Source organism: Haliotis asinina, chromosome 2 (assembly GCF_037392515.1).
Source record: "Haliotis asinina isolate JCU_RB_2024 chromosome 2, JCU_Hal_asi_v2, whole genome shotgun sequence".
NCBI lineage: Eukaryota > Metazoa > Mollusca > Gastropoda > Lepetellida > Haliotidae > Haliotis > Haliotis asinina.
The window spans coordinates 25,327,357-25,340,669 of NC_090281.1; the positions used below are offsets into that span (position 1 = coordinate 25,327,357).

Below are 13,313 nucleotides of genomic sequence, written 5' to 3' on the forward strand. Positions count from 1 at the left end.
TTCTGATGCCCATTGTGTGTGATTTGAAAAATCTGTATTGTTATTAATCTTCGATCCACAGACGTTGTCCTATGTGATCTTCTGACTGGTCGGACCGAACAGAGGCTGCACACATTTGACTCAGACTGTCTAGAATGCTCAAAGGTTCACTTGGTTGCTTTAAATACTTCAGACTTAATCACTATAAAGATGTGTTTATGTAGATGTAGATATACAAGTAATGCTAAACCTGTAAACAATTAGGATGAACTGTCATAAAAGCACTCTGGTTGCCGGCGTCTACTACGCCTGCGCTAACGGTCCGAGCCAGTGTCTGGTACCAGGCTAATGTAAATGTTGTTCGGCCAAGTCGGACTGAGAAGCGCACATAAAATATATACATACCTGTGTGTTTGAAACATTTGAAACGTATTCAGGGCAACCTAGAATTCTAGCCAAGCATTTCTTCCCAGCTTGCTAAAGGGATGCATGTCTGCACAGAAAAATAAGCGCCTTAAACAAACTCGAAAAACTGAGGACTGATATTTGTATGTCCTCTGGCTCGTACAATTTTTACAAACGTTTTCATTGCAAATCTTACAAGGAAAATGTTCGCCGACTGGTTCATAGTTTATCAGAAACGTACTGACACATTTTGTAACGGCCATACAAATCCCCATACAAATCCCCAGACCTGTGATGAGATTTGAACCATTGATCCGAATTCGGTGGCTTGTCCGCATGGCCAAAGAGGTTAATCCCGTCAGCAGTTTGTCAATGTAAGGATGTCATCTGTAGGGTGGCACCACGCTATGTTCCACTGCTATTACAAGGCGTGACATGACAGCCATTTTCGATTGGTAGTTTCTTTATACGTTGTCACCGTGTTATCAGTGCAAACTTTGGTCAGAATTGGGGCAAAGTAATAATGCGACTGTCTTTTATCCATTTAATTCCTTCTCCACGAAAATTTACATACAGCAGAACTAAAAACTAACTTACTGTTAATCCCTCAAACCTAAACATTCGGGAAAATATCGTAAATGCACGGAAAATAGCTTCTTATATGCTCCAAAATAATTGTTGGTATGTTCCGAATGTATAGCCGAGAGGCCACGTAAGAAATGTACGTTACAGATTAGCGGGTGCATAGGAAATAAGAGAATGTCTGTCAGTCCTTTAATATACCAGCATATGAAGCCTGGAACATATCTCGAACAGTAATACTCGTACATACTTGCACAGATGACTGTAGTCCAGTCATGACTGTCAAATGATTGTCAGTCGTTGTTAATCAGGATTGTTCATCAGGCTTCAACTTCACGATTGTCTTGTCGGTGTCAGGATCCATGTATTCTTTCCCAGTGTTGTCGACATACGTCGTGCACGACTTTATGGCGTCATCTGGAACCTGCAACGTCATCAAGCAGAATAGCACAATAACGTTTCATTCTGTTTTCATTTCACTCGTTTCCATTACAAGGTAAGTGATAACGTTATCAATAGTGTATCTCATTCCATTTTCCAAATCTAAAGCCTCATGTCAAGGGTATTTTTGCTCTTTTGGGTAGAGGCGTTGGTCAGAATTAATTACTGGTAAAATGGATCAGAATAGTCTCTGCGCATTTTGTGACTTTCAGGGTGGAATAAAGTTGCTGTGAATCAATGACACCTTGGGTAAAATAGCTTGTATTGATGAATTTGGGCAGTATAACGCCCTGAGCACCCTATGACTCTTTGGGTAGAACAGTGAGCAAATTTGGTTTTCCACCTCTTTTAGCAATATTCCAACAATATCACGGCATGGGACATCAGGAATGGACTTCATTGAACCTATGTGGTGAACACTTTAACCACTAGGCTACCAAATGTTCATCAGAAACTCTTCCTGTTACATTTGGGCAGAATAACATTCTAATGACTTGATAGTTCTTTGGTCAAATTAACAATTGATGTCCTCAGGCAGGAGTTGATGAATTAATCGCTTTGACGGAAGAATAGCGCTGTGGCGACGTACGATGTCAAGCTTGGTGTACAAGGGGTGGTGATGTTCGAACGCCGGGTTGTTGGAGCGTCGGTTGTAGGCAGGGATGAGGACCCAACGTCGGTTGTCACTGGTGTTGGCGCTGCTGTTATGCAGGAGGTTGGAGTGGAAGAACAGGGCGTCACCTGGAGGAATGGTCAGTGTAATATGGTCAGACTGGACTTGTGTGGAGCTTTCAGAAAATACCAAACACGAAGACCGGGGCTAGAATAGGTCTTCAACAACCCATACGTGTCTCGCCGGGATTAAACTTGGCCTTCAGCAAACCATGCTTGTCGTGAAAGGCGATTAATGGGATCGGGTGATCAGATTTGCTGACTTGGTTGACACATGCCATCGTATCCCAACTGCGTAGATGAATGTTCATGCTTTTGATCACTGGACTGTCAGCTCCAGACGGCTTATTTACAGACCGCAGCCATATGCTGGAATATTGCTGAGTGCGAGCAGTCAAACTAACAAAAACACAGACGCTGGTGCGTGCGTCTTCGATTATAACGGAAAATAGCTGTTATAATATAATAATCACTCCTCCCTCACTCACTCACTCACTCACTCACTCATGCAAAATAAATGGGTAACAAGTACTATTGGTTATTACAACCGGGAATTCACCTGGCTGTAGTTCAACGTATTTCAAGGAGCAGATGTTCTTGATGAGCTCCACCCTCTCCATGTCCGCCCCTGTCTGCCCTCCGACCCGCAGATGCTCGATCCTCCCACACTTGTGTGACTTCTCGAGAACCTGAGACGAGGGTGGAGATACTCTCACAAACCACATGAACAGGAAAAACAGCATTATCATAATGTAAACATTTGTTTAACAACCGGCAAAATGTATTGAGGACGTTGTGGACGTTTTGTGTTGTACAGGGACAGAGTTGTCTGTTACACAGTCCTCAAAGTTTTCGCCTTCCGCCCAGCCCTTACTGTAATGTTATAGTGAGTGAATTTAGTTTTACGCCGCACTCAGCAGTATTTCAGCTATATGACGGCAGTCTGTACATAATCTGGGCCAATTCTTTCACCCCAGTCTTTCAATTTAAGAGAACTTGCTTGTTACACCAAATAATTATATTGTTAACATCGATGATTACGATGTCAGTCACTGGATTGTGCAGGACTCGATTATTTACCGGACACGCCACAAAGATGGACTATTTCTGAGAGTGCAGCATTACACAACAGAAACACCAACAAAATACAAACCTGCAGACATCCGTTAGCTCTCTCACACCTGTCAATGGCGATCATCACACTCATCAGGTCAGGGGTCAGGCAACCGTTCTTATACCAGTATCTAACGTAAACATAAAAGCATAATCTTAAAGCTTAAGCTTTTGGCAATAGTACAGCTATATAGATTCACTTTTTGTTTGTTGTTTAATGCCTCACTCCATCTATATAGAATCAGTCTGTAAATAATCGAGTCTGAATCAGACAATCCAGTGATCAATATTACGAACATCGATCTACGCAACAGGGATACGATGACGTGTGTCAACCAAGTCAGCGAGCCCGATCCCGTTAGTCGCCCCTTACGGCAATCATGGGTTACTGAACGTCAGATCTAACCCGAATCTTCACGGGTCAGGGCATTAGGGAACAAACACTTACTATAATATACTGGACAAAAGTTGTTAGGGATATTTGTAAATTTTGAAATTAAGAATAACGATGTATTTATTAATTCATTGACATGCTGATAAAATATCAGTCATAATGACACCACGATCCCTAACTTATTTTGTCCAGTATATATTTGATCAATTTACAGCAAACAACGTTCTTAACTATCACGCTTATAGCGACTCTGACCCGGATGTTCACGGGTCTCTAGCAACGTCACGACGGGAGACACCACAAATACAATCTGCACCCATGTCAGAGAATCGAACCAAAATCTTCGGCGTGAAGAGTCATCGCTTTAACAACTGAGCTATCCCTCCGTCCCTACATTCTTAAGAAACCCATGCTGAACACAAACTCGATTGTACAATTCTCACTACAACACGAATATACGTTATGACTCCTTATCAAATTGTGGTGATCGTGCTATGTGATATAAGCTGTTTACCCATAATCCTGGTGCCAGACAAACTTGCCTCCAGTCCTCGCTTCCTTCATCATCAACTTGGAGTGATAATGGTACACCTCGCCACCCATCAGCTGGAATAGACGACCAAAATATTGAAAGAAATTGTAATAAGTTAAGTTTAATTTCGCGTATTTTAATTGTCGCTTCACTTCACTAACGCGTTGTGAAAGAAGCCTTTCATGATGAATTTCGAGGAGTCTGTGTTATCTGAATATTCTGTAAGGATTCCTGCATATACGCACAGGGGCGGGAGGGTAGCATTGTTAAGCAATACCAGACTGAAGTTACCAAACATTGACGGATACCAAACATTATCCAGGATGTGTGTGGGTGTGTTCAGGAGATTTTGGTTTCTATACGAAGCTAGTTTGTGTTGCAGTTTTGATACATGCCTGTTTCAGGACGCCCCATGGTCCTATTGATTACCTTCTCACACGTCCCAGCTATCTTCTGACTACGTACAACTAATCCAGCCACGTCATTGCCAGGATGACTCCACACGCATGCGCGGCTTCTTCGTTCATCCCCGTCAGAGAGCTGCAAAATATGTGTAGAGACTTGAAAATACATATTTCATATTTTTGTGTTGATTGATTATGAGTGTTGAACACGGCACTGGTAAATCGAACCGAAAAGACAATTAAATACAGTGATCAACAGCATGAGCATCGATTTACGGAATTGGGATAAGATGACATGTGTCAACCAGGTCAGCAAGCTTGATCACCCTATCACCGATCTCGTTACTCGCCTCTTCTAACAAGCTGGCGGTCAGTTTTCATCCAGTTAGGCTGATGGCTCTTGGAGGAATGTGCATTTTTTGTACCACAGCTTGACGAAAACGACACACTATACAGTCTACCCTGGTGAGAAGGCCACCATTCGTCCGGGAAGAGGGACAGTGAGATAGCCTAATAGATAAGGCTTTCGCTTATTACGCTGAAGACCCGGGTTCAATTCCCCACAGCAGTACAGTGTGTGAAGCCCGTTTCTGGTGATCCCCTGTCGTAATATTGCTGGAATGTTGCTAAAGCAGAGTAAAACCATATTCACTTACTCACTCCAGGAAGATTTCGGGCGTTATAAGGAGAGGATTTCAATGAGAGAATTATGTTATGTGTGAGTGAGTGAGTGAGTTTAGTTTTACGTCGCACTTAGCAATATTCCAGCTATATGGCGACGGTCTGTAAATAATCGAGTCTGGACCAGACAATCCAGTGATCAACAACATGAGCATCGATCTGCGCAATGGGGAACCGATGACATGTGTCAACCAAGTCAGCTAGTCTGACCACCCGATCCCGTTAGTCGCCTCTTACGACAAGCATCGTCACCTTTTATGGCAAACATGGGTTGCTGAAGGCCTATTCTACCCCGGGACCTTCACGGGTCAATTATGTTATGTTATGTTATGGACACTTATGGCGTTGTAGCGAGGATGGCGTTAAAACCAGGGTGCAAAAGAACTGATTGTCCAAAACAAAAAACGAGAATGAATGAGAAAGAAAGGTGATACGAGACTTAAAGTATCACACCAAGGCTATTGCAGCTTCATTAAAATGGCAACTATTGTTAGAAGCGTTTCGGAGTAGGCCATAAACATTTTGCTATATAAACTGGCCCTGAAACGGAAAAACGTAATTTAATAGGAGTGATGTTTACGACATCGTGTTAACAGAGCAAGAAACAAGACTGTCCTTGAACCTTACACCAGCGGGGAGTCTAGTCGAAATAAAGCCGACCATCCTATGTCTGTCGCGAGTAAGTGTGTTCGGTTTAACTCCGTCTACAGCGAGTGAGTGAGTGTGATTATACTCCCCTTTTTAGCAATATTCCAGCAATATCACGGCGGGGAACACCAGAAATGGGCTTCACACGTTTTATCGAACTCGGATCTTCGGCGTGTCGAACGAACGATTTAACCACTAGTCTATCCAGGTGCACCAATTCCATCTGGAACAGGGTTCCAGCCATACCACGTAGTGTTAACTTATTATGGGAGGACTTACATGTTATTTCAGTGTAACATAAATAATTTTCATGAAGTGAGTAAAATTTGGCTGGCAAATTGGAAATCATCTTTGCTCTGCGCACATAATTTCTGTTGAATTTTCCCACCACTAATTAACTAATGACATCACATTTATCAACGTATGGTTCCACAATGCACAATCCAGTAGGCCGCCAAGTTAAAGGTGTTCACAACACTGTACATATGTTGATTAAATTGTCGCCATTCCATAAATATTCAACTTCAACGGAAAATCAGAAATTATGTGATTGTAGGTAAGATGACTCCCCACAAATGTGCAAAATTTCGTACGAAAATTATACTCATGAAAATTGTTTATGCTACACTAAATTAACATGCAAGTCTCCTGAAATTACGTCAAGTGTCCGAATACTTTTTGCATGGGTCTGGAGTGAGGGAGTGAGTTTAGTTTTACGTCGCACTTAGCAATATTCCAGCTATATGGCGACGGTCTGTAAATAATCGAGTCTGGACCAGACAATCCAGTGATCAACAACATGAGCATCGATCTGCGCAATGGGGAACCGATGACATGTGTCAACCAAGTCAGCTAGTCTGACCACCCGATCCGTTAGTCGCCTCTAACGACAAGCATCGTCACCTTTTATGGCAAGCATGGGTTGTTGAAGGCCTATTCTACCCCGGGACCTTCACGGGTCGCATGGGTCTGGAGACATCATGTGTTGCAGGTAAGGCGTGAAGCACTTGGTGAAACCCTCGAGCACGCTTATAGTGCAGAAAAACCAAGATATATATTCGGAACGGAATGGGATTCGAACCCTCGATCATAGGTTTCTGGGTGCTTAAACAACATGCACCCTGCCTCTCAGTGTTACAGTGTATATTAAGGTTTGCCAGCATACTACCTGTACGTGTGGGATTTTCAAGGTGGTAAGAAATATTTCAGCCCTTCCGCTTACACCAAGCTGACATCGTGATTTAACTAAAGCCACCTTCGAAGTGTCGTTGAGCCAAAATCACCAGATGTATAGTCTGTTTCACAGTCCCCGAACCACTACAGTGTAGCCCTCCCTGCAATGCTTAAGCCCATAAACGATGCAGGTGTAGATAACCTCAGCTTCTGCTTTGCGGTACTCCCTTTAGTCTGGCCAGTCCCTGTACCATATTATTTTCCCTTCTGTCTGCCCTCCTTGCAAAGCTAAAGCCCTGATTGAAACATGGTTTCATCACGTTTCGGGAACCTGAATTTTCTAACTGACTGGGTCTACTGTTCAATTTACAAATGGGTTTATTTGTTACTTTCAAATTTTTAATCTTCAGGTACTACGTGCTAGTCTATCAAAAGCACAGCGTTTGTCCTTGACAATCCCATCAGAAGCAGACGTTCTATAGTCCCCGCATGAAGTGACTGAATGTCGCATTATGCCTCAGTTGCAATACCTGCCCGAGCAGGACTGCATAAAAAAATCAATGTTTCATGGGCACGTGTATTTCAAAAGTGACGAGGGCGGTACGACTTTTTAAAAATAAAATTGATAGAAAAAAGTGAAACAGCAGGAACACACATTATTATTGTTTTTTCTCTCCTAAAAATACCGCTTAGGAAGTATAGCACGTGTTAATGAGTTGTAGATTCAGTCACATTCGTTCTTACAGACGTTCATTCTTATAGTGGACAAATTGATAATCGGGATGCGGCCAGGTCCAAATTATTTTTTTTAAATGGCACTAAAAAATTGTTACGCTCACAAATAAACGTGACGCGCCGATGCCCGAGAAACATGTCACTTTTTTTATACAGCCTAAGTAGTAATCGAAACTTCCCCACACAAGGCACTGACATCTGAAAACTACATTCACTCACTCGCTCGTCACATCAACCCACCTCGAAGGAGTTCATCATCAGCTCCTCATTCTCTTCAATACTTCTCCTTAGTTTCGACATTTCCTCAGCGTCCAAAATACCTCTGAAAACATTACACTTCATCACAAATGTCAACTTTACTCTCGGCGGTTTTTATCATGTCCTATCAGATCTATTACGTTTCATAATAACTTTAAACACCAGACAGCCGTCGTAAGAACGATAACTGCTGTTTGGCATTGTGGTTTGAGTTGGATGGCTTGATGTTTTACGCCGCACTCAACAATATTCCAGCTATGTGTCGGCGGTCTGTAAATGACCGAATTTGGACCAGACTGTCCAGTGATCAACAATCTGGACATTGATCAACATGTGAGATAAGAAGACACATGGTCATCATATTGGTGAGTGCAGAGTTAAACATCAACGCACTCAATGAAGTCAAGTCATAAGTCCAAAACCCTGTGGTCAGGGCTTTACAAGAAGCGGACTCTCTGCGAGACACCGGATCCACCATTTCAAGTAATTAATTATCTAGGTGTCCCCTTGACGCGGAAAACATGCGTATGTGGCGCAGTGTATAGTGAAAATATGCATGAAAACAAACACTGAGTCACTCCTGATGCCATAAAATCACTACTCAAAATCACACAGTTCAATGTGCGCGCGCATACACGCACGCACGGACACACACACGTTTTTTTCTCAATACCTAATTATGATATATCCAAATTCTTCAAACGCACTCCGCATGTCATCCGTGGCCCGAAAGCCAGGTCCGTACTCATATTCTGTAATAAATATAACATAAATATAAATATCACATGAGACACAGACATGTTTTAGGCTATATCTCCGAGACTGTGCAATTTAATAAGTAATGAGGCATATAATATATGAATTTTTCAAAAGCCTGAAGCAAGAATATTCTTCAACTACTGACAAATAACTTTTTGAGGAAAAAGATTCTAGCCTCCCCAAAAGAATATCAAATGATTGGTCACTACTGATTGGTCGGATTGGGTTGTAAGTTTCGTTGAGGTTGCAGTAAATCATGTCGTATGTAAAACTGCACATGGTGTCAATCGCTGGGTTGCCTGAATCGCAGCAAATATATCCTGTTTAATATTTACCTAGCCCAACCACCTGACCTCTTGAGCTGACGTTAACCGGACACATATTTAACTTGTCACTATATCAATATTTTTCGTGTATTTATGATTTGTTTTTGATAGAATGTTACAAGATATTTAAATCACGTCAATACATTTTCTCATAAGTGATGACGTACCTGTTCTCATACCGCTGCTGGTTATGTGCGACTGTTGACCTGTTGTATAGAAAGTTTTTCACATGGAAACGCAGTTCAAACAAGGACAAATCGGAGACTCGGGAAATGTCACTCGATCCATTCCGTACACTACTAGACTATCTCGGCCAGCAGTGGGAGGAATCCATACTGGAAGTTGTATCAGTCACATGACTATCATACCGCACAATTCGACCAAGGTTTTAACCGTTTTAGTCAGGTTTTTTTTGTCTTCTTTTTTCCAAATAATTTAGAACATCTTTTTACCGTTCAGTATCTCACGAAACGTTCCCAATAGCCTTAGGAAATTTATGTGGCGCGATCTGATTATTTTTGCAAAATACTGTAAATTTATTCTATTGGCGGAGCTGTTGTTTTTACTCAGGTACATACCGAACCGTGAGTCTCATTAACCTGTTCAGACAATGACCTAATGTTTCACGTGCAAAAGTGAAAATAGACACTACATAAAACTCTAGTTACATCGAAATTCCAATTCCTTGTTTCATAAGAAATGATATTTACAAATGAATTTTAATTTCAAACTTTAATACCACCGTATTTCAGTATTTCACGTCGAGGTCTAGGCAGCATACCTTAACTAAGAAATCAGAGACTCCCCCTGTTAATTATAAAATTATTCACAATGTATCTGGCTCGCTGTTTACACCTGTCGTGTGTTTTCTGCGGTTATTAAGAGTATTTCTGTAACGCACAGAGCTTCGTGTACGACAGAGCACGCTGGACGACGTGTTTGCAAGGAACAGAAAAAGCGTAGTGTTGCAATATACATACTGATTAATATTTACGTATCCAGTTGAATAAACTAGTCTAAGCATTCTGGACTGGTTATCGTATTATGTTGCGCAACGGAGCGGACCCCAGTAAACAGGAAACGAGGCTGTTATGTTTTCAATGTGAGTGAGGGAATGGGCTTTTACGCCGCTTTTAGCAATATTTCAGCAGTATCACGACGAGGGATATCAGAAATGGGCTTCAAACATTGTACCCATGTGGGAAATCGAACTAGGCTACCCCACTGACGTCATGGAAACGTGATGGGCCACATATGGTGTATATCGATGATTTTCGGGAAATATGTGTCAGTATGCGTGAGTCACAGTTGGGTCGATTTGGACGTGATACAAGCGTTAGTTTCAGCTTATCTTGCATTATTACCTAGTCTACATTCAATTTAAAATTACAGCTTGGCCATAATATTTGAAAATATATAATAAAATATTCCAAAATGTAGAATATTCGTATTATACTGCAACAGTAATGCACGTGTGCTGCAAATGCTCTGTACAGTGTTACACGTGTTATAAATACTATGCACAAAGCTATACATAGGCTATAAATGCTCTGTACAGTACTACACGTGTTATAAATACTGTGCACAAAGCTATACATAGGCTATAAATGCTCTGTACAGTGTTACACGTGTGCTTTAAATTTAAATACAATGCTACATGTGTGATGTAAATGCTACGAGGGGCGTTCAATAAGTAATGCCTCTGACCCATTTCCATTTGTCTGGTTTAGCTAAAAAATTGCATGTGATTTGAATGATATCTCTATGGTTAATGTGGCAAATGTGAGCTCTGAACTACATGTGGTTTCAGATTAACAAGTGTTTGAACTGAGTAAGGTGTGAAATGGAGCCATTTGAGTTTCGCGCTGTGATACGGTTTTTATATTTGAAAGGACGCACACCACGGGAAACTTTTGATGAAATTAATGAAACTTATGGTGATGAAGCCACATCATATGACCTTGTAAAACGCTGGCATCGTGAATTCAAACATGGCAGGAAGTCTGTGGAAACAGCTCCCAGGCCTGGTCGCCCCACCTCGTCAAGTTGAGGCTGCCATTTTGGAAGATCAGCGCACTACTATTCGCCAAATAGCCCAAGAGGTCAAGAGGCCAAGATTAGTGCAGGGTCTGTGGAAACTATAATCCATGACCATTTACATAGGCATAAGGTGTCTGCCAGATGCATTCCCAGGTTGCTCACACCTTTGCAGAAACAAGAACGCGTTGAGTGCTCGAGGATGAATTTGGAGATGTGCAAAGAAGATGAGTCAAAGTTTTTCAAAAGACTAATCACATAGGATGAAACCTGGGTCCATCACTATGATCCAGAGACCAAAGTCTAGTCAATGCAGTGGAAGCACTTGGTATCACCACCTCCAAAGAAGGCAAGGGTGAAGCCCTCCGCTGGCAAGGTCATGCTCACGGTCTGCTGGGACCAGGATGGAGTAGTGATGACAGATTTCGTGGAAAAGGGTACCACAATTACAGGAGCCTATAATGCTTCCCTTTTGAGGAAATTAAGAGAAGAAATCAAAGTCAAGAGGCGGGGAAAGATCAGCAAAGGTATCCTCCTCCTGCAGGACAACGCTCCGGTGCACAACTAGCATGTCGCCAGATCAGAAGCACAGGCGTGTGGCTATGAAATCCTCCCCCAAACTCCCTACTCTCCTGACCTTACACCCTCTGACTTCATCTCTTCCCAGCCATGAAGTTGTTTTTGAAAGGAAAGCGTTTCCCAGATGATGCAGCCTTGATTTCTGAAGTCACTTCGTGGTTTGAGGACCAAAATGGGGTGTTCTACGAAAACGGTCTCCAGAACTGCATCGAACGATGGGGAAAATGCATTACTTTGGGTGGTTCCTATATAGAGAAAGACTAATAAGTGTGCCAAGTTTCATTGTTCTACTGCTACGGGAAGTGGGTCAGGGGCATTACTCATTGAACGCCCCTCGTATATACAATGCAATAGTCTGTCAACCTAACTTTTGGGACTGCGATTTTTTGCAAATATCTTTTTAGTTACTAGTATTCTTTTCAATATATTAGTATTTACATGTACCTTCATACATCTCCTTTGCTCATGAGGAACCTATTTTCAATCTCACGGTAATCGCCTATTAAACGTTGCCTATCACTATGCTTTCGTGATTGTTCTGATCAGTTCTTTCCGGATGTGATGTAATGTCTGACATTTGACGTAAGCATGTCTTTCGAGTATAAATTGCCAAACGTGTGCAATAAATGCCATATAACAAGCAAAACGTGTGGTATAAATGCTATATACAATGCAAAAAGTGTGCAATAAATGTTACATACAATGCAAAAAAAGGGGCATAGATGTTTTATACAATTATGATTGCTATATGCAATGCAAAACGCAATAAATATTACATACAATGTAAAACGTGTGGCATAAATGTCACATGCAATGCAAAACGTGTGCAATAAAAGTTACATGTAATGCAAAACGTGTGCAATAATGTTACATACAATGCAAAACGTGTGGCATAGATGTTTTATACAATTACGATCGTTACATGCAATGCAAATCACGTGCAATAAATGTTACATGCAATGCAAAACGTGAGTTATAAATGCAAACTACAGTGCAAAGCGTTTGGTATAAATGCCATATACAATCAAAAAGGCATGGTATAAATTCTATATTCAACGCAAAAAGTGAATTATGATTGCTATATACAATATACAATGCAATAGACAAACTATTTACATCGCTCGCATCAAACACACATTTCAGTCTCACAGATTTCGGACAAACAAAACTTAAAATAGCTAAGACAGACGTGCCTGTTGTCGTTAATGGCGTTATATACACCCGTTGTGTTGGACACCCACAGTCAAATCGAGGTCACACGGATGTGCAAATTTCATACTGAAACAAACGACGTAAGCTGAGAAATTTATCTTTTTGAATATCCACAATTTAAATAAGGTGATGTTAAAGAACATACAATTCTCAACAGCATTAGGAAAGAAGAACGCATCCTTACCCGGGGCAGCTGTTGACTGGGGACTGCGGCAGATGATGTGATACAGTTACCAGTTACCTCTACAGACGCTGTAATGGGACTCCCAGAAATGTGGCTGTCAGGTCTGGGCTGCGTTGACGCGCCAGTGATGGTGTAAAATTACACCGGTGTATTTGTACAAAAACATTTGATGAAGTGCACAATTCTTAAATAGACGTAC

At 41.5% G+C, this 13,313-nt stretch overlaps 1 protein-coding gene across 1 annotated transcript; it reads right to left on the reverse strand.

The window, feature by feature from the left end:
- Nucleotides 1-914: 914 nt before the first annotated feature.
- On the reverse strand, nt 915-13,154 carry LOC137272405 (L-proline trans-4-hydroxylase-like). Its single transcript, XM_067804782.1, has 11 exons — nt 13,115-13,154; nt 12,912-12,996; nt 9,270-9,308; nt 8,691-8,769; nt 8,000-8,081; nt 4,548-4,658; nt 4,101-4,192; nt 3,233-3,323; nt 2,639-2,768; nt 1,997-2,148; nt 915-1,390 (listed from the first exon to the last, which is right to left on the reverse strand). Exons 3-11 carry the CDS (start codon nt 9,277-9,279, stop codon nt 1,274-1,276), a joined length of 864 nt encoding a protein of 287 aa, XP_067660883.1. The 5' UTR covers nt 9,280-9,308; nt 12,912-12,996; nt 13,115-13,154; the 3' UTR covers nt 915-1,273.
- Between the last annotated feature and the right edge of the window lie 159 nt (nt 13,155-13,313).